Source organism: Poecilia formosa, unplaced genomic scaffold (assembly GCF_000485575.1).
Source record: "Poecilia formosa unplaced genomic scaffold, Poecilia_formosa-5.1.2 Scaffold640, whole genome shotgun sequence".
NCBI classification, from domain to species: domain Eukaryota; kingdom Metazoa; phylum Chordata; class Actinopteri; order Cyprinodontiformes; family Poeciliidae; genus Poecilia; species Poecilia formosa.
Window position 1 is genome coordinate 106,940 of NW_006800579.1, and position 22,587 is coordinate 129,526.

At 40.2% G+C, this 22,587-nt stretch overlaps 1 protein-coding gene and 1 long non-coding RNA gene across 2 annotated transcripts in view; both read left to right on the top strand.

Annotated features, from left to right (window-relative positions):
* nfic (nuclear factor I/C) overlaps window positions 1–15,937 on the top strand; it is a 42,108-nt gene extending 26,171 nt beyond the window's left edge. The window contains exons 6-13 of the mRNA XM_007541897.2: window positions 4,985–5,059; window positions 5,781–5,913; window positions 6,922–7,043; window positions 10,265–10,378; window positions 10,515–10,672; window positions 12,593–12,755; window positions 13,279–13,367; window positions 14,191–15,937. Coding sequence (XP_007541959.1) covers window positions 4,985–5,059; window positions 5,781–5,913; window positions 6,922–7,043; window positions 10,265–10,378; window positions 10,515–10,672; window positions 12,593–12,755; window positions 13,279–13,367; window positions 14,191–14,211 — 875 coding nt within the window. The 3' untranslated portion in view covers window positions 14,212–15,937. The remainder of the gene's footprint in view (window positions 1–4,984; window positions 5,060–5,780; window positions 5,914–6,921; window positions 7,044–10,264; window positions 10,379–10,514; window positions 10,673–12,592; window positions 12,756–13,278; window positions 13,368–14,190) is intronic.
* LOC107834485 (uncharacterized) lies at window positions 8,872–9,874 on the top strand. The gene is made up of 2 exons (XR_001660276.1): window positions 8,872–9,251; window positions 9,406–9,874. It is a non-coding gene; the product is annotated as an uncharacterized LOC107834485 (long non-coding RNA).
* Window positions 15,938–22,587: the final 6,650 nt, after the last annotated feature.

Below are 22,587 nucleotides of genomic sequence, written 5' to 3' on the forward strand. Positions count from 1 at the left end.
CAACAAGCTGCATTAGAACACGTACAGATGCCATATCAGCAGTCGGGGAAAAAGTCTCATTATAATCAATACCAGCAACCTGCCTATAGCCTTTTGCTACATATCTGGCCTTATAAAGTGTCTCAAATCTGTTTTTGATTGCTCACTTTCAACTTTCTTCTTGAGTAAAATATTCTCATTTATGTCATCATCAGTCTGAGTGTCACATTCATTGGTACTTTTTGTGGTAAACTTTACCAGCCTATTCCTAAGTACTCTACCTGTGTCTGGATAAAAAAAACAAGATATGCAGGACTAATTTTGTCATAACCAACAAAAATTCCCTTTTCACAACGTGGATCCAACTTTTTCTTGTCATATTTATATGCATAACATTCAGATCCAAAAGTCGTCATTTTTGAAAGGTCAGGTTTCTTTCCGGTTAACATGTAATATGGAGTCTGCTCAACACGTCTATTGTAACATCTATTACGGATAATAGCAGCCGTCTGAACTGCATATGTCCATAAATCTTTAGGCAGTTTACTCTCAATTAACATGCATCTTGCCATTTCAAAGACAGTTCTCCATGTTCTCTCAGCTGTCCCATTCTAATGGAGAGAATAAGGGGTCTAATAGCATTTTGACTAAGCAATGATTGGAACTCTCTTGATATAAACTCAGTTCCATTATCTGATCTTATACATTGGATTTTCCCATAAGGTGCCAGATCTGCAATAAACTTCTCTGTCCCTTTAACAATATCACTCTTAGCTTTCAGAAAATAGGTAAAAATAGCACCTGACTAATCATCTGTAGAAGCATCTTTAGCAGCTGGTTCTATTAGTCCAGCCAGATCTGCATGTACAAGATCTAGTGCATCTTTAGTTTTTTTCATCAGGATCTCTACTCTTGGTCTGAGCAAATTTACCCTTTATGCATACTTCACATTTCAGATCAGGTTTTTCAGTTTTACCTATAATTTTCATTCCATCTGCAACACCCTCCAACTTTGACACATCATCATAGTTACAGTAACCTAAAATTTCATGCCACGTTTGGATGTCATAGCAGGCATCAACATCATCTGTAAGAGTATTTCAATAGAACAGTCTGTCATAACCATAAATATAAAAAGCCGTACCATTTTTATGGATGAGCCAGTTCTGTCCATCTTTGAAGATGACTGGCGCTCTTCAGGCAGTTGCAGCTTTAACCGAAAAGATGTCCTGGGAAAATGACGGCACGTATAAGATGTCCATTAACATCATCTCCACAATTCGGCCGTTGCTGTCTCTCAAGCAAACTCTGGCGGTGCCTTTCTTCAGTGCAATGCCACTGGCCCTCACGCCATCAGCCAACTCCAAAATATGGCTCTGAGGCTTAAAAGTCGAGTTGAAATCCTTGAATTTTGCAGCGTCTGTCATGATGTGCTTTGTTGCACCCAAGTAGACCATGAGACCCTTCACCTTCGTGCCATAGATCTGGGCATTGTCGATCTGTTTCACCTTGAAAGCAAATGTATGATCCTCCTCATCCATTGCTCGCTTGAGCTTGTCTCGCCTTTTCTGCCGACAATTAAGTCCTTATACGTGGCGCTCTTGCAGAAACTATACCACTGTTTTGGCTCTCTGCGCTCGCCCGAGGTTGAAGGACAATCCAGGGCTTTGTGCCCTCTCTTGCCACAGTTGTAACAGGTGAGTTTTATACTCCAATTGTCTCTTCCTTTAACTTTCATCACACTATCTTCAGCTGAGCCAGCAACACACAACTTCTCTGTGCTCTCATAGCTTCTCAGCTTCGTTTTAAATTGGGCAAAAATTAACTTTTCATCACTCTGTCTAACATAAACAGAGAATGGTTTGATCTCATCAGGCAGGCTTTTTAAAGTCACTGCTGTCAGCAGGCCACCACTTAAAACTTCTCCTGCATTACGCAGCGCTGTGATTGCAGTTTCTGCTCAGATAATATAATCAGTGACGTTCTCATTGACACCTTTTTGAAGAGACGTCAGATCCGTATACAAACTAATCACTCATGGCTTACTCGAACTAGCATAGTGATCTCTGAGGATCTTTAAGGCATTTCTGCCATCATCCACAGCATCTCTCATGACAAGGGAAAGGCTCTTATCGTCCAAGACTTGAATTAATTCTGCATGCGCCTCTTCATTTTTGGTGGCGTCTTCTTCCGAATCATCTGGTTCGCCCTTCAGTAATATGGTATTCTTCAGCTCAAGTAGACGTAAGTGGGCCAAAAACTTTGTGTCCCACAACTCATACTTCTTTTAATCTCCGTCAAAGCATAATCATTTCCATCGGCTTCCAAAATCCTTCCTGGGCCCGTAACCTGTTGATGCTGTCATCTTTAAAGGGCTGGAAATGCCGGGTGGTGAAGAAGGAAAAACAACACAGCCTTAAGCTTCTTTTGGCCTGAGTGCAGTGATCACCAGAGCAACCTGTGGCCTTTTATTAGCAGATTGCACCCACCTGTGTAAATCTCCACCCACAACAGGAAGTCAACAAGAACATCAACAATAAGATTAAACATGGACAATCCATGGCGAGCCAGGAACTCTAACAACAGAACACCACTCAGGTTCAGATCAGAGGAGCCACTCTTCCCAGGTCTCACTGTCATTGCCCATGTGAGCGTTAAAGTCCCCCAGCAGAACAAGGGAGTCTCCAGGAGGAGCACTTTCCAGTACCCCCTCCAAGGACTCCAAAAAAGGGTGGGTAATCTGAACTGTTGTTTGCCACATAAGCTCAAACAGTCAGAACTCATAGGCGGAGGGAGGCTACCTTCATTTTCAATGAGGTAAACCCCAATGTACAGGCACCCAAGATGGGAGGCAACAACTATGCTCACTTCTGCCCAGTGCCTCTCACCATGAGCAACTCCAGAGTGGAAGAATGCCCAACCCCTCTCAAGGAGACTGGCTCCAGAACCAGAACCATGTGTCGAGGTCAGACCGACTATTTCTAGCCAGAACCTCTCAACCTCACACTTGCTCAGGCTTCTTCCCCACCAGAGACGTGCCATTCCATGACCAGTGGCGCAAAAAGTGGGTATGCAGCGCATGCAACGCATAGGGGCGCAGCACCAGAGGGGGCGCCAAAACCCCGTCTGGAGGGTGCCGATTATGTTTTCCCATACACTTCAGCGCGCCTTACGCTCCTTCACCTCACGCACATAATGAGGTAAATCTAGCACGAGTTTCACACTTAACGTATCCTCGCCTCAGTGGGGGGGCGCGATTTATGTTTTCGCATCCACCTGAATAATGTGCAGTTGCGCCACTGTCCATGACCCAAGAGCCAGTTTCTGTAGCCGACGATCGGATCGCCAAGGTCCCTGCCCTCGGCCACCACCCATCACACACTGCACCTGATCCTTTCGGCCCTCCCACAGGTGGTGAGCCACTGGGAAGGGGGACCCACATCTCCTCTTTGGACTGTGCCAGACTGGGGTCCATGGGTTAAAGTTTGGCCAGCAGGAGCTCGCCAACGTGGCCCACCGCCAGGCCTGGCTCCAGAGTGGGGCCCCAATTACCCATGTCTGGGCGAGGGAACATTGTTTCCAATGGTTTTGCTTGTCATAAGGAGTCTTCGGGCTGCGCTTTGTCTGGTTCCTTGCCTAGGACTTGTCTGGTTTGGGTGATAGGTCACCTAAGCCAGATAGGTCTTGGGTGCAAAATGGTATGCAGGGGGCATGAAGCCCCAAACAGCATAGCTCTTAGGATCACTGAGACACTCAAACCCCTCTACCATCATAAGGTGGCAGCCCATACATACACATTACCGTATTTTCTGCACTATAAGGCGCACCGGATTATAAGGCACACCTTCAATGAATGGCCTATTTTAAAACTTTTTTCATATACTGTATAAGGCGCACCGCATTATAAGCGCATAGAATAGACGCTACAGCAGAGGCTGGAGTTACGTTATGCATCCACTAGATGGAGCTGCACTCAAGGGAATGTCAACAAAACAGTCCGACTCCGGTCGGCAAGGAGAGCCTTCCGCGACTAGGCCGGGGCTTGGCCAGACGATGGTCACCCTTCTCCGTTCACGCACAGCATGTTCGTGGAGAACGTGGTGCTAAATGACCTCCAGACGACCTGATTCTAGACGGTCGGTAGGTAGATAGGTCAGTCAAACTTTATTAATAGATTACAAACCAGCGGTCTGACAACTATCCCAGCATGCACCACGCGCTTTTTCTTCTACGGACGAAAATGAAGTTGGCGGCTGCTTACTGTAAATGCTAGACCTGTTGTGGGTCAATATTGGTCCATATATAAGGCGGACCGGATTATAAGGTGCACTGTTGGCTTTTGAGTTTAATTGAAGGTTTTTAGGTGCGCCTTATAGTGCGTAAAATATGGTACATAAATTCTTTATTTGTATAAGACAACAAAATTGATCTCAGTGCACATAGAAGGTTAGGCTAGATCATAGCAGTTTCCACAGGATTGTCATTTAGCTCAGAATATTTTATTGACTGTCTTTCTTCTTTCTAACAAACAAGTTTCATGCAATATTTAGGTGTGATTTTGACCCATTGTTCTACACAAATGGTCCTCAAATATTGGAAGTTCTGGAGGTCCTTTCTATGAACACTGACATTCAGCTCTTTTGATACTTTTTTTCTCTGAAACTAGTTAGGAGTTTTCTTGGCTGTGTGTTTGGGATCATTGTCTTGCTTGAAACTCTAAAAACATGTCATCCTCAAAGTCTTATCAGAATGTCTAGTACATCTTCCGTTCATCCTTCTTTCTGTTCCTTAAACCTCTAGTCACAATCCAGGTAAGTTGTAAACTCCAAACTAATATTTTTGAACCTTTGTAGCGCAGATATTTTGTTCAATCCCATGTCCAATAATTGAAGAGTAGTAAGGACAAAGTAGAAGGTTGAAAGTCTAGTGTGTGCATGTGTGTGTGCATATATTTGCCATTTCCCCAGACTCACGACAGTCTTTAACTGACTGTTTGTTTCTGCAGATGGCCCAGAGTTCCAGGAAAGTTTTGTGACTTCAGGAGTCTTCAGTGTTCCTGAGTTGGTCCAGGTCTCAAGAAGTAAGTCTTTTTACCTGAACGAGGCAGTGAAAGTGAACTGTCCAATGTCTCAGCATGGGTCAACAATCTAGAGGGGGAAAAAATAATGATTAATATATACTGCTCAAAAAAATAAAGGGAACATTTCACTTTAATTTTGTGTGTGGCTCCAAATCCAGGCCTCCATTGGTTAATAAATTTGATTTCCATTGATGATTTTTGTGTGATTTTGTTGTCAGCACATTCAACTTTGTACAGAACAAAGAATTCAATGAGAATATTTCATTCATTCAGATCTAGGATGCGTTATTTGAGTGTTCCCTTTATTTTTTTGAGCAGTGTATTAAGCCAGAAATTTAGCATGCGACAAGTGTCAACCAACAAATGCCATGGAACCGTCATCATGAGATAAACTGATGGGGTTTACCTAAGGTAGCCATTTCTTTTGGTAAACTTTAGCTCTTATTATTTCATTCTCATTACACTATTCACTTACTTTCTCCCTAGCACTCACTTGTGCTTTAACCTTCCATTACATCCCATTTAGTTATTTAAAATATTTTTTTCTTTTGAGCTCTTCCTTTAACTCCCAAAAATTTGAGTCTTGAACAACACCAATTAAGAAATATTCATATCCAAATCTGAATGTCAGAATGATCCAAAACATCAACAGTTTGGGTGTAGAAGTTTCAGTTTGTGTCTGAAGAGAAGTCTGAAGAGAGTTTTTTGCTTCTATGTGTAGCTCCAGTAGTTACAGGAGTGGGACCTGGTTTCTCTATTGGGGAGCTTCAAGGTCATCTAGCCTATGACCTTAACCAGTCCATCAACCAACCGGTCAGCCTGCGACGGTCACTGGCCAGCACATCCTCCAGCGGGTATGCACACACAAAATATGCATCTGAGTTCACTGATTATATTATATCTGTATAATATAATCAGTTGATTATATGAGTTGATGCTGATTATATTTTAGAGTTAAAAAAGGAAAACTCAGAATCAAGGGACTCATCTAGCAAGTTTATTAGGTTGTGCTTGAAGTCGAAGAAAAAACAGAAGATGGGAACTGAAGTAAAGCAGAATAAACATGTTGAAAACAGGAGAGACCACACCCTGGAGGGGAAACTTAAGAGACAGATAGCTTCTTCTGTGTTTTTATGTTGACTTTTTGTACCTGCCTGGCATATATCATTTCTCATCAGTGATCTAAGGGAGGATTTATGTGGCATTAGTGAAAATATGCAGAGTGAGACATATTAATTAATATATTAGCATTGAAAAGGCCTGTGTTAATTTTAGATAGGCTTGCATTAGTTTTGAATAGGCATGCTTTAGTACTGGATAGGCTAGCGCAGGGGTGGGCAATCCTGGTCCTCAAGGGACGGTCTCCTGCAACTCTTAGATGTCTGCCTGGTCCAACACATTTGAATCCAATTGCTGAATCACCTCCTAAGTGCAGTCAGGTTCTCCAGAGTCCTGCTAACGACCTCATTATTTGACTCAGGTGTGTTGAAGTTGAGATGCATCTAAAAGTTGCAGGAGACCAGCCCTTGAGGCCTGGAGTTGCTTGCATGCTTGTAGGCATGCAAGCTAGGTGCTTGCATGCCTACACCAGTCATCTCATAATTTCTTCTTTAAATAAATTCTTTTATGAAGAAAAATGGTTGGCATGCAATATCTATGAGCGACATACATTAGATGCATTTATGTGTGTTCTTTTGACAGAGTTTACTGTAATCCAACATGTCTACTCATAAATAGGACAGGTTTGATATTAAAAGAGCAATTTTATTTAGCAGGACAACACTTACGCATATTTATTGTTTTTGTTCAAAAATTTTGAACAGTAACTTAAGTCCAGAATGATTATACTAATCTGTTTGTAGGAGTAAACGCCTTAAGTCCGGCTCCATTGAAGAGGATGCTGATAGTCCTGGAGGGGAGTATTACAATTCACCTGCATCTCCTGCTAGCAGCTCCAGGAACTGGACTGATGACTTGGAAGGAGGTAACACAATAAGCAACATCTTATTGGACATAGGTACCAGTTAGCCTGAGAGACAGAGACTTAAATTGTTTTATTTTCTGTCAGCAGAAGAATTTATAATGCCCCTTTTCCACCGGCTCAGCTCGACTCGCTTTCAGAGCTTTTCCACCTGCTTTTTTTCGGGCCTGGCCCTGCTTTTCAGGCCCCTGCTTCGGAGCACGGCCAGCCTGACCAGTCTTGTGTGAAATTCTATTCCCCTGTGAAAATCTGTTCCCCCTGTGTCGGGAGCGCGCATTGCAGCCAGAGAGGCAGATCTGGCGGATCTGACCATTTTCACGGCGCTTCTGATCAATTTCTCAGTAAAAACAACTCATATAATCATGTCAAGGTTGTAACATTCAGTTTAATCAGCTGCTGTTTAAAAAAGAAGCAATAACAAAATCGTAAAATAAAGGTCTTGTGTGGAGGTGTTCTTACGGCTGTTTTGTGTTGTTTTTTCAGCTACCTGAAATAATCTGTTCCCCCTCCATCTCATAGGAACAAATTAATTTACCAGCAAGTCTTTGTTTATTCCTCTCATCATCAACAGTAAGTCCTGAGAATTTGGTAGCATTTGCTCTTTATTTGCCAAAGTTATAAGGGGGGAACCATATATTTTAGCTGATTTAAATAATCTGTTCCCTCCTTAACATGAGAAGAAATTAATTTACCAAGAAGTCTTTAACTGTGCTTATTCCTCTCTTGATGAACAAGAAATCCTTTGATTTTGGTACCATTTGCACATTATTTTCCAGAGTCATTATAGGAGAACCATATAATTTAGCTACCTGAAATAATCTGTTCACCCTCCATAGCACGGGAACAAATTAATTTACTACCAAATTTTTAACTTTATTCCTCTCTTGATGAATAATAAATCCTGCAACAGATTGCTTCAGGTGGATAAAGAATTTGGTCCCCCCCTCATAACTCTGGCAAACAAAGAGCAAATTTTACGAAAATATCAGGACTTATTGTTGATGATGAGAGAAATAAATATAGTTAAAGACTTGCTGGTAAATTAATTTCTTCCTATGTTAAAAAGGGGAACAGGCTGTTCCCCCTCTATAACATATAGGCTGCTAAAATAGCATGTGTGTGTGGCTCCCCCTCATAACTTTGGCATAACTTTAGAAAATGTTACCAAAATCACAGGATTTATTGTTGATGAAGAGAGGAATAAGAACTGGGGGAGGGAGGGACAGATTACTTCAGGTGGCTAAAATAGTTGGTTCCCCCCTCATAACTTTGGCAAAACACCTGCAAGTGTTTTCAAACTTGCAGGATTTACTGGTGATAAAAAAAGGAATAAGCACAGGTAAAAATTTTGTGAAAAAAAATAATTAGCTCCCTTTTATGGAGGTGGAACGGATTATTTCAGGCAGCTAAAATGTTTGGTTCCTCTCTTTAACTTTGACAAATAATGAGCAACATTTTCCAAAATCACATGATATGTTGATGATGAGAGGAATAAACACAGTTAAAGACTTGTTGGTAAAATAATTTGTCCCAATATTACGGTGGGGGAACGGGTTGCTAAAATAATTGATTCCCTCAAGTAACCTTGGACAATAATGAGAAAATCTTACCAAAATCTCAGGATTTGTTGTTGATGAAGAGAGGAACAAGCATGGTTAAAGACTTGCTGGTAATATAATTAGCTCCCATGTTATCTGGGGGGAACAGATTATTTCTGGTAGGTAAAATATTTGGTCCCCCCATCATAACTTTGTCAAAATATGATCAAATGTTACCAAATCCACAGGATTTGTTGTTGATGATGAGAAGAATAAACACAGTTAAAGACTTGCAGGTAAATTAATTTGCTCCCATGTTATGAAGGGGGAACAGATTATTTCATCCAGCTAAAATACTTGGTTCCCCCCTCATAACTTTGGCAAAAATTGAGCAAATGTTTTTAAACTTATAGGATTTGTGGTTCATTAAGAGAGGAATAAGCACATTTAAAGACTTGCTAGAAAATTATTTATTTCCATGTTATACAGGGGGAATGGACTATTTCAGGCAGCTGAAATATATGGTTCCCCTCCCTTTAACTTTGGCAAATAAGAGCAAATGCTACCAAAATCACAGGATTTGTTGTTGATGAAGAGAGGAAAAAGCATGGTGAAAGACTTTCTGGTAAATTAATTAGCTCCCATGCTGTGGAGGGGGAACAGATTATTTCAGGTAGCTAAATTATATGGTTCCCCCTTATGACGTTGGCAAAGAGCAAATGTTTTCAAACTTGCAGGATTTGTTGTTGATGATCAGAGGAATAAGCACAGCTAAAGACTTGTTGGTAAATTAATTTGTTGCCATGTTAAGGGACGGATTATTTCAGGCAGCTAAAATATATGGTTCCCCTCCTTTAACTTTGGCAAATAATGATCAACTGTTACCAAATCCACAGGATTTGTTGTTGATTATGAGAAGAATAAACACAGTTAAAGACTTGGATTTAAATCAGTTTGTTCCCATTTTATGGAGGTAGAATAGATTATTTCAGGCAGCCAAAATATCTTTAACTTTGGGAAATAAAAAGCAACTGTTTCCAAATTCTCAAAGAAATTTCCTTAATCCAGTAATCTGCTATATTTTACATTAGAGCAGGATTTACCAGAAAGCCTACACGCTCATCTTTTCAGGAAGTCTTAAATTTTGTGCCCTGCTATCCAGCCAGCTTCCATTCTCTTATATCAGCAATGAAAAATTATAAATACACACAACGTCTTGGAAACCCATGTTTGGTGACTGACTTTTGTCAGGCTTAAGTGACAAAAGTTGAAGAAAGACCGATTCTCTTGGCGATTTAAAACAAAAAAACACAAAACAGCGTAAGAAGACCTCCACACAAGACCTCATTTATTTATTTATTTTAGGATTTTGTTATTGTTTCTTTTTTAAACAGCAGCTGATTAAACTGAATGTTACAACCATAGGCGTAACTTCCCGAAGGACTGGTGTGGACATGTCCCAACCAACTCTGGCATGAAGGGGACAGTCCCCACCAATATTTGCTGTACCTTTTTTTTCTTTATGTGCCTTCATCTATGTAACTCGGCACAGATGCCGAGTTACATACTGTCTTCTAACAATAGATGTTATGTTATTCTAACATATGTTATTGTTAAGATTTAGCAATGAAAAGAAATGTGCATGGTTTTAATATTGAAGTGTATATTTATTTTTTTGTGGTACAGGTTTGTCTCCCCCAGTGAAGAAGGCAGAGCTGGACAGCCCTTCTCCACAGGAGGGCTCACCAAGGGTGGGATCCTTCACTCAGCACCACCGGCCAGTTATAGCAGTGCACAGTGGTGTGTAGCACTCAGAGACCCTAACATTCTCTTGCTCTGCTTTACAAACACACCAGGTCTTCCACAGTCATACTGTATGTTACATTTATAAGATATTTTCCTATAGAAATTTCACAAATATTTTATATTCTTTCAGGTCTCTCTAGATGTCCTCATCCCTCCTCATCGCTTCACTTTCCATCTTCTTCCTACTTTGCTCATGGAGCAATCCGATACCCCCCCCATCTGGCCCAGGACCCCTTGAAGGATCTAGTCTCATTGGCTTGTGACCCTGCAAATCAGTCCCCCAGCTCTGTAAGTTCCTCTGCATCTATAATCCAAATATATCATTTTGAGGCACTTCACAAAAAGTAATTTCAAGTTAGTGAACAATTGGGTGAACTGTCACAAAGAGCAGTACACAGAACAAAATGAAACCTTGTTATGGAGGAAAGAAAAAAATCTTTTTGCCATCTATTGGTGGCAGCATCTTGGAGGCTGTCGGTAGAACCATGGAGGCCGGCAGCAGAAACCTGGGGTCCACCAGCAGAACCCTGGGGGCCGGCAGCAGAAGACTATAGGCTGGCAGCAGAACGCTGAAGCCCAACAGCCGAACCCTTGAAGGAGCTGCAGGATTGTAGGGCTGTGAGGTGAAGAGGACCAAGCTGAAACGGGAAGACGAGGAATCATTGTCCTGACTTCTGAGGAATGACTTGATTCAGCCTGCCCTTCCAGAATGGCAGTGGAGGTATCGCAACGTCAGTGACATCTGTGCTTGGAGGAGGAAGAGGAAACAGGAGGCACTGAGACAGGAAGTGCAGAAGATGAGAAAGCATGGGTGAGGATTTAAATGTCTGGAGCAGAAGGGATTTATGCCACCTGCTGTTCCCACTGCACCTCCTCCTAGAAGTTAATTTGTATAACATATTTCAGCAACAAGTCAGTTCAAAGTATTTTAACAACACACAGTCACCAATTGTGAAACCAGTTATGTTACATTTTGTCAAGTGCCATCATCAAAATCATCATTACACATCAAATATATTGGTCAATATTCCAGTGATTGTGATTCAAAAGCAACTCTAATGGTGCGTTCACATCAAACGCGTTTGTCTTATTTACATTCAAAGTCTATGTGGAGGCGCATTGATGGCCCGTTGCAGTGCATTTGGAGCGTCCGATACATCCAACAAATAGGCCAACAACGAAAAACAATGGCTAGCACTATTCTGACACACCTCCACATAGACTTTGAATGTAAACCAGACACGCGAAACGCGTTTGGTGTGAATGCACTATAAACAGTTAGCTTTTTAGCACTGATTTCAAGGAACTCAATGTTTCAGCTGTTTTGCTGTCCTCCAGCTTCACAAAGCCCAGAGAATGAAGCAGAGGTCTCCAGCCACACAGCAAATACAGTCCATTGAAACTTTTATGGGAGCAGGGTTTAACCATCGTCACATCTGTTAATCAGATTGATCCAGAAGATTGATTTCAAAAAACAATAAATCAGCCTAAAGGAGGTCCGGGATGTGACCTGAACATGTCCAATATGTGAGCATTATGGATCGTGATTTTCAGGAGATGGAGCGCTCCACACGCTCCATCTTCTTTGGGAATGGAATAAAAGTTAAGAGGATGGGGTGCTTCACGTTCCTCTGGAGCCCAAACATCTGTTGACCTTTCATGGTCTGCACACACCTCCCCCCAAGAAGTGAAAGCACAGCAAGCACTTGACTTCCTCAGGGAGCTCCCCCAGCTGCTGCTGACCAGTGGGGGACAGCAGACCGTGAGGACAGGTCCACTCTTCCCCTTTCAGACATTTATGCTGGCTGACTGCAGTGAAGAGCCAGTTGAATCATTAGAGAGCCTTCTCACCATGGATGTTGACTCTTCTCCATCTCCTCTGGTAGACGCTACAGGATACATTCATATGCTACCATTAAAAGTTCCATCCTTAGCTGTTTTTGAAAACACACTTGTTTAGGGATTATTAGATGAAATTATCTGTGTAGACAAAGTCGAGTTCCTATATTATTTTTTAAAAGTATACAAAAAAATCCCCAAAAAGTTATCTGAAATATGAAAAATGTTAGATTAGTATCTTGAATTCATTTCACTGCATGTAGCGTTAAAATGCTGCTTACATTTCTATGTGTCACCTGTTACTATTTAAAACCAGTGTTTTTCTGTCTCTTTACCAAAAGATAATTATACCACTCATCTGTTTTGCAGCTGAATGGCAGCACTCAGGTTAAAGTGCCCAGCCATTATATCTCCTCCCAGATGTTAGCGCCCCCAGGACCAGCATCCTCCCTCCCCAGACCAGCAGTTCCCACAGAGTCCAAAGCTTCTACCTCTGCCTCTGATGGGGGGGCAAATTCCCCTACATCACCCTGTAAGTTTCCTCACAACTATTTCTATAATACATGTCTACACAGAATGCATCTGTTTACATGCTTAGTTTTAATCTGCATGAACTACAAGGTTTAGGAGCAGCAATAACAGACTCATGGTCATAAGAGCTGTTATCTGACCTTGAGTAATTTTATTTGTTTTCTGTTGTATGAAGCAGGCTCTGATTTATAGTTAGAACCACGCAGACTAATATGAACTCTGCTGAGCCACAATGGACTGACATGGGACAGAAACAAAGATGTGTGAAAACATAACCACCTACCATTAACATGACAGGAGTATAACTTGATGTTATTTTTTTTTATTTTACTGTATGCGATTCTAACCAAATACCAAATTTTTCCCTTAATTATTCTTTCAGCAATTTAACTTTCAGTCTGGAAAAATAAACTCAACCACAGAACCTCTTCTGCTTCACATATTTCAACAAGATGTTTTCCCTTAATGATAGAAAAACATTTTATTGGTAATAACACTAACATGAGAGTGTATAATTCCTTCAGCATACTCTGCTCCTGGGACCCCACCTGCCAGCCGGTCTTCCTTCGTTGGAGTCAACCCCCGAGACCCTGGGGGGCTGTACCAAGCCCAGGTCAGTACAGCTGTTTCTGCAACCTTGGAATCAGGTTATGGCCTAAATTACTGATATAAAATAAATTATAAGATTCCAGTGGTAAACCTGATGCTAGCAACATCAGCAGAAAATGATTGAATGGCTTCACCTAAGAAACGATGAAGACGTTGGTTGGTGTTGGACTGAATAGAAACCTTGACTGGTGGATAGCACTGCCTTCCAGGCTTCAGGCTGCAGAAACCTGAAGCAGAAATGGCTCAAATAAAACCTCTTGATTTATTCTGCATTTCATTTAAGAACTATAAAATGCATTGTCAGCTGAATTATTTGGATTTTGGAAGAACAAATAAATTTTTCTTTCTTTGAATTTGTTACTTTTGACTTTAGTTTGCAATTTTGTAGTATATACAAAAATACCTATCCATCAATGGATAGGTATTAGGATTATCCCCACCAGGGATAATCCTACACGCTTATCCCTGGTGGGGTCTTGAGCAGGGCTGGTGCCTATCTCCAGTGGTCAACGGGTGAACGATGGGGTCACCCTGGACAGGTCACCAGTCCATCACAGGTCAAAATGCAATAATACTCTGAAAGAAAACATTTCAGTTCTGAGCAAGCATGTAGTGACAGTAATGCCTACCACTCTCTAGGTTGGAACTTGTAATAGAAATGTAATCATGTTTTTAGTCAGCTGAATAAAGGCAGAGAAGTAAGAGTACACCAAATTTACTCTAGTCTTCATCTAAGTGGAATGTTCTGCTTCTGAAGGAAATCCCTGCTCAGGTCTGATCCGATTCCTTCTTGTTTATATCCTGACTCTTCTTTGTTTCTCTTCCAGTCTTGGTATCTGGGCAACTAAGCGAACTTTGGCAGAAAGCTGATGAAGCTGACAGCTGAAGCTGACCTGGAGGAAATAATCCCATCAAGACACTATCAGAGCAGAAAATATGTCCAGTTTTCTAGGAATGCCACACCCTGGTCTCATGCATACATAAATATATATGACCATGTATTTATGTATGCTTCTCACAGGAGAGGACCTAGGTGAAAGGTGGATGCTGCTCAGCCATGTAGCGGTGCCTGATTGAACTCTGCTATATAATACTACATAACTGTCATAACTGACAGCTTCTGGGATTTTCACATGAAGGCTATGGGTTGGTGCAGACGTCAGATTGGTTTCTAAAGAACTACGCATCAACTCTGCAGGTTCTGGGAAGCTTGTAACCCCACTGCATCCCAAGGATGGACCCTGTTGTCCCAGGATACATGTCAGCCTTTATTCCAGGCTGTCTGCTTTAAGTCCTGCTGGAGGCCTGTATACATCGCAGCTCCAACGACTGGAACCTCCGGTCCTCCTGCCTTCATCAATGCAGGTGCTGCTTTTAATATATGCAAACAAGCCTCCATTCATTTCCAGACTGACTAGAATGTTTCTATGTATGTTTGTTTGCACTTTTTAGTCATTATTGAGATGAGCTGAGTTTGTTTTTCATTCTCATCCATCCTGAGACAAAAGCTTTCTTTTTGTTTGACAATCATCAAGCTGAAGCTTTTAGGTTGCATTGCAAAAATATTTAATATGATTTTAAGATGAAAATAAGGAGTGAAATAAGATTTATCTTCTTGCCTTGTTCAACACAACACAAGTACTTTTAGAGATTGAGAGGAAAAGCTAGTAAACTTCTGTGGATGTTTGGGATAACATGCTGGAGATGTCTGTTTCTATGGAGACATGGGTTTCTGCCTGAGAGTCAGGACCTGTTGACATGCAGCCATGTTTCTGGTTAATGAAGGTGATCAGTGTAGAAAGCAATGCAGCAACCTGCAGATGCTTACCTGTTTGTGTTTGTGCGTTCTCTTTCCTGCTCTGTTCTGAGGAGATGTTATGTTCATGTGTCTGTTTTGGAGCAGAAAGCCAACAGTGCACTATGGTCATATTGACCTCCCTTTTTTTGAGAAAGACTTGGTAGTGTGGAGTATTGTTAAGCCTGACTGTGCTCTAAAGTGTTTGTGGTGTGCAGGAGCTCTACATACTGACCTGAGGAGAGGAGGATGGTGTCTCTTTGACTTCTAGAAAGAGTATTGGGCTCTGTTAGGTTCTGGAATGGCCAACCTCAACCCTATGTGCACTGAATGTTCACTGTATGGGACCTCAGGTTGAGTTTCAGACCAGAGCTGACATCAGCAGTGGTGTAAGGAGGCAAGCCAGGACCAGGTTTTAAAGGCAGACATCGTTTTTCATGATGCTAAAAGTCTGGGGTCAGCTGTAAAATCATGCTTTAGTAAATTATTATTATTATTATTATTATTATTATTATTATTATTATTATTATTATTTCTAAATCGTGCTGCATAGAACAGCTTCTGGGATCAGTGTTTAATTTCATCAGAGTAATCCCCTGCTGTGTTTATGTAAAGGAGACTCAAATCCACATTCTTATAATGAAACTGAATCAAAGCAGTATTCTCATTATCTCTACTTCTACACTCTTTTAGTACATAACTCGGTAACACTTTATTTGAAGGGGGGTGAATAAGACTGTCATGACACTTTGATAAACATGACATAACACCTGTCATGAACATGAATAAACCTTCATGAATATTTATGACTGTTGTCATAAAGTGTCATTTGGTAAATTATGACACTTTTAATACAGAGTTGACATTATTCAACATGTCTTTGTTATGACAACTTGACATTAACCAAGAAATCATTACTGTTTAAACTTTACCTTTAATAACATAAAGTTACCTATTTTTTAAAGTGCAATCAATAATACTTTTATAACAAATTTATATCAGCAATGATTTCTTGGTTAATGTTAAGTTGTCATAACAAAGACATTTTGAATAATGTCAACTTTGTATTAAAAGTGTCATAATTTACCGAATCACGTTTTATGACAACAGTCATAAATATTCGTGAAGGCTTATTCATGTTCATGACAGGTGTTATGTCATGTTTATGACAGTGTCATGTCAGTCTTATTCACCCCCCTTCAAATAAAGTGTTACCCATAACTCCGCATCACGTTTTCATTTGTTGCTATGGCGATCAAAACACTAAACATAAATAAACAAAGAAATACTTGTCCAGGACAAATAGTACAGACCCATTCAATAAATTAGAATATTATCGAAAAGTCCATTTATTTCACAAACTTTATCTGTAAGTGAAACACATTGTATAGATTAGTAACACACAGATGGATGTTTGAAAGCCCTTATTTCCTTTAGTAATGATAATTATCCACTTACATTTAATGAAAATATGACAATTAAAATAAATAAGATAAAATAAACATTTTAATACAGAAATGCTGCCTTATAGTGAAAGTATGTTTAATACTTGCTGAAAGGTTATTTTCAAAAGTTACTTTTGATCTGACAAATGAGCCTCATCGGAACACATACTACAAGTTATTTAACATGATTAGACATTTGAGCAAACAAAAACTTGTAAAATTAAGAGTTTACCTAAATGTGTCCATCGGATGGTGGTGGGTTCTAGTAGAACTAAAAAGCACACTAAATGTTTCTGTTCGTAAAAGCCTCCTCAGACTTAGGCTTGGTTCTCAATATTTTGCTCATCATTTGTGTGACATAGAATGTCCTGCAGGTTGTGGTCTGAAGTTTAAACATAGTGTTATCTGTCTTGTCCTGGGCAGAAGTCAGACATCTGGTGGAAACCAGTAATACACAAGCCTGGGCCCCATAGCAACACTGGATCATAAAGGGTCTGAACATCTGGAATACAGCAAAGTTACATTCAGTAACTTTGCTGTTCTATACTCCATGATGCAGCAGTTTTATTTCCCACCTTTAACATCTACAAACAAACTAAATTTTGGTATACCAGTGCACTTTATCTGATTGGAGCTGTTGTTTATCAGCTCATTTCATCTAGTCACTTTCAGTACGAGCTACTTAGTAGTGCTTTTTGTCCAAACCTTGCATGTTTTAATGCTAAAAAGTTATTTTGTACTTGCTTTGACAACCCATAATTTCAAATAATCTTCTTTATCAGGATTGTCAAACTCCACTCCTCAAGTGGTTTGTGTTCTGGATGTTTAATGATCATGAGGGATGACTGGTGGGCCTCTGTAGAGTTGGATTACATACTGAGGTAGAGATTCAGCCAGCTGTGTTACAGCAGGCTCATATCTAACACAACACTTCTCTTAGCAAAGAGCTGGACACCTTCGTTCTATAATACACTCCTAGTCTGTGTCCAAAGTGTGTCCTGTTGGCCATTTGCAGCCATCAGAATGAATTTACAACCTCCACTGAAGGATGGTACCAATCATTTGGTGCGTATTAAATACAGAACAGACAACCAAGGCCTTTCTCAGAGCACATGCAGTCTAGTTAAAGTCTTAAAATGGAAAAATACAAAGCATTCATCCTTTACAAACTATGTTTTGGTGCTTTAATTTAAATATCAAAGGAAATAAAACCACAAACATTCAGTAACTTTTTGTCAAAGAGTGTGGTGCAGCTGTTAATCTTAAATACAGCAAGATTTGTCAAAGAAAGAGTGACCCATATTCAGTTATGAGATTCAGAATTAAACTTTGTTCAAGAAAAGATTTTGCCTAGAAAATCTAGAATGTATTATTATTTCTGTTTCGATAAGGAGAACATACAAACCCCCATCATGTTTAGCATAGTCAATGATTTACATATCGCTGTTCTAGAAAAGTATGGCTAGCTTTTTCATCTTATTTAAATATTCAGTGTTTTTTCTATTATTGTACAGGTAATAGGATTAAAAAATAATCACCGTTTTAGATCTAATCTAATTTTTGGGCCTTCAGGCGCTTTAAACCTGATGATGGCTTGCATGGCAATAAGTTAGGACACTTCTAGTCCATGTCACCATGGAAATGTGGCTCTCACTGTAATATTTGTCTGGTTTGATCAGGGTTCAGATTCTGTCATATTTCAGAAGTGTGACCCAGTTGGGGCCCAGAACCACAATCAACAAACAGGCCATACAAAAATATTATACAGTAAATGATATGCCAGATTGGGTATTATTTCTGTGAACTTTTTTTTTTCGTATTTTCAAAATACTAACTTACCAGGAGAAATCCAGACGCGTTGCAAGGTTTATAGTCAGAAAATGGAAGCAAGTCGGGATGAAAATCATAACTGGTTAAAATATGGATTTGAGTGACCTGATCTGACTTTAAATCTTCTATATTTACTTATTAAATATTGCTTTTACTTTATTCATGTTGATAACATTACAAAACGTGATCCAGATCTATGTTTGGTGGGTTTTTTTGTATATTTTGATGGTTCATCATGTGAGGTGAAGTTGTGATAAAATTTCAGCGGTTATATTATACAAACAATTGCGATGCAATATTTTGTTTTTCTATTGACTAGTCTCAAGCTTTAACAAGCAGCATGAAACTGATTTGCCTCCTGCTGAGTTGTGCTTTTACCAAAATGTAGCCATCAAGTGTTGGAAGCCACTATGTGCAGATGCAAGACAGTGTCCACTACTTTCTCTTGCATGTCAAAGTCTCCATATGGATCTTGTCAGGTGCTACATGTAGAGAAAATCCATCAAATTTATTCTCACAATGATTCTTCCCTCCACGCACAAGTTTGGACTTCCTACCAACTTCAATCTCAAAAGAAAGCCACACAAGAGTCACTTCCTTTCCCTTTGGTGGGGCTCTCGCCTGTTCTGCATGGTGCTGGCACTACTGCTGTGCTGACCAGAGGAATGCATGGCCTTGCTTAATATATCCCAACTTCTATCCTGCTTTACCTTGCAGTACTCTGGAGCAGCTGATGGAGAGCCTCTCTGTGTCTTTCTGTTTTTACTACAGCACTGCTTTTTTGCACGATAGTTCATAAAACACATTGTGTGCCTTGCCTATACATAGGAAGCAGTAAAACATTGATGAAAGCTGAGATGCAGCAGGCAGCACTTTTAAAGGTGCATGAGGGAGTTTCTTGTCATTCTGCAGGGTTGCAGATGTTTTAGGTTGACCAACTGTCGATTTTCCACATTTAGGTTGTGACTGTATTCTCAGAGCTTGGATGGCAAATCTGATGTCAAAGTTTCTGTATGTTTTCCTAAGAAAGATTGCTCCAGACAGAGTCTGCTACTTTGTGGCTCCTTCAGATTTATAAGCAGCTGTCTGAGTCTTCAGCACTGATTGGTCATAATTGATTCATATTGTGGTTAGACCATGGAACACCTCCATCAGTGGAGTGAACTTCCAAAAGTGTGACCAAGTCATGGAATGTTCAGGTTCATTCCCCATCACACTGGTGCATATTTATATCAGGAGTGAATTAATTACCCTGTATGAAGGAAATGGCTTTCCACCATTGTCTCTGTGTATATCTGATGCCGTAGTGTAGATTATAGGATTTCCAGTTAAAACTGGATCCACTAATTAATGGCTAGAATCAGCGTAGAGTGAGTACTGCAATCTAGAACGCAATATAGCCCACACGTAGGTGCCGCTGAAATGTATGTAAACACTATGCAATTGTACCATACGAGTATGCTAAGTTATGCAGACACTCAATCTGCACTGATGAAGAGTCTCTCATCTTGCTTTCTACAAAACCGTGTGATGCCAGCTGTAGTCTGAAAACGATTTAACAACGTTAGATATTGAGCTGCTTACCACAGCAGGCTGAAATCAAAAGACAACTGGACTTTCACTCACTTTTCCCTATAAAGCTCAACTGCAAGCCTTCAGAATTGACAAAGGCTACATTCAGACAATAGGTCTTGATCTCCAATGTTTTTCTGTATGGACGTTTCTATTACTAATTAAATGCAACCGCAATCAGACTTCTTAGTTTATAAGCCCCAAAGCAACCCGCATGCGCAAAATAAGAACGTGGACGTCACACAGGAGCGCTCTGTTTACGGCAGTAATAATAGCCGCTGCTGTCTATGGATGAATTTTAAAGTTGCTGAAAGCATGGTCACCAGATCATCACCAGACGAAGGAAGCTGATGAGAAGAAAGTCCAGCTACCAACTACGGCCTTTAGTAAGACTGCAGCTTCTAGAGTGAAGTCTGTTTGGATGTTGAGTCGGACCAGGAGTGGTGGGATTGAGAAGTGATGTTTCACTAACTCAGACTACGTTCAGCATTTCATAATTATAATTTTCAACTGTTGTTTACATTTGGATTTACCATGTCTGGCTTCTTCTTGTGCAGAATTATGATGCATATCTCTTGTTGATGTATAAAATGACATGACCATTCACAGTGGCGCAACTGCACATTATTCAGGTGGATGTGAAAACATAAATTCTCCCCCCTCCCCCAAGGGAAGGGTGAAGGAAATTGGAATTGTGCTGTTCAGACTGCTGTGAAAAAGTCAGATATAGATCACATTTTGGCAAAACATTGTATTTGGGTCGCATTGGCCTGCTGTGTGAACTCCTGGACAGGGATAGGTGTTGAAATATCTTCAGAGAAAACTGAGTGAAAGCCTGGCTCCCTTCAAGTTCAGCCGGTTGTACTAGACATGACCCAGATGACTGAGAATATACACAGGCATGTTGAACTTCTTGTTTCAGGTTTATTTTGAAATGACTTTATTATCCTCTCTGTTTGGCTTCTTGGCTGTGAACACATCAGAATGTATGAATCATTTACAGAATTGTGAAAAGTTGTAAAAAAAAAATGGCCATAGAGTGTTTAAGTATCTTGTATTCATGTATGTTGAGGTATGTGTGTGTGGGTGTGTGTTTCAGCCCACAGTGGGAAGTGACAGAAGTAGAGGATATATTTATGAGAGATGGGGAGGAGGCAGAGGTGGTCTTAGAGACATAGTTTGGTTTTGACAATCTGCAGCAACATTAGTAGAGATTCTGAATCATTTGTGTGACACGATTACCAAGATAAGGTTTGATTAAATGTTGCTCCTCCCAAGCCTTAGCTAAAAGCTGATGTTAAAACTGTAAATGAAAAACAATTTTCTACAAGGAGATTTAACTTGAAGAAGTTTAATCTGATTCATGACAAGTTAGTGCTAAGAACTCAACACACCAACAAGCTCTGTGAGTCATCCTACAGATGAAGTGCTGCAGTTCAGGTCCAGGGTGAGTGAGAGTGCTGGAGGGAAAGAAAAGTCACAGGTGGGGGCAACAAGATCCTCCACTGGTTAAATTAAAAAGAACGTCAGTGCATGTTCTGTGTTAAACATAGAGTCTTCTGGAAGAGCAGAACCTGATTAAGGCATGAAGAGAGTGAAGTCAGAGCCATTGTGGCTGTAAATCAGCCTAGTGTTCAGTCTGCTGACTTGATGAGACATGAACATTTTAAACAAGTGCTGATAGAAATGATAGACTGAATGAAATGTTCAGTCATTCACTCAGACTTTTGACAGGAAAAATTTAGCTTTCTTTCAGTCATAGGAAACTGTAATTGTTGGGCTATTGACTAGCTAATCCATGATCAAAACTTCAGTCTAGAATTATTAGTAAAATAACAATATTGACTCTAATCAGACTGAAAAGTAAGACATCATTTTCTGAAGAGCTCAAAATGTTTTTTTGTTTTTTTTTACTTATTGGTACAAAATAATCAGACAGTGGAAGAGCTTCAGCCATGTATAAATCATGTGCTACAGAGAAGTCATTCTTTTTATGCAAACACATCAAGTCAACAGCAAATAAAAAATTACCAAAAATAATCTTAACATGCAGTGCCTATGAGATTCATTACAGCATGGATACAGTCATTTATATCCTCCACCTCAGTTCATGAACTGAGGTGGAGGATATGCAACCCAGTGCAGGTCTGAAGGTGACAAGCCATAAAACAACCCAAAGAGATTGAGCTGGATGATGTCCATGGAAAAACTTAATAGTAGGAAAGAAGGTAACAAATCAAGGCAGCTTCTTCCTGTGATGAATATTCATGGCTATTTCTTTTTTATCAACCCATGTAATGCCTTTTTCCGAACAACATGAAAAGGATCATATTTAGAGTAAGGACTCTATATTTTATTCAGAGGTCAATGCTAAAGGAACCTTCAGGGTTTTCATTTCCTGTTGAGCCTGAGCAGGCCACCAACCACAGCGTGCTCACAGGCCCACATCACTAAACAGCTGTTGAAAACACACTTCTCAATAAACAGCAGTCAGAGTGAGTCTGGACATCCTGATGGCAGTCAAAGACTGCTAGCTATACCCACTTGTGTGTGTGTGTGTGTGTGTGTGTGTGTGTGTGTGT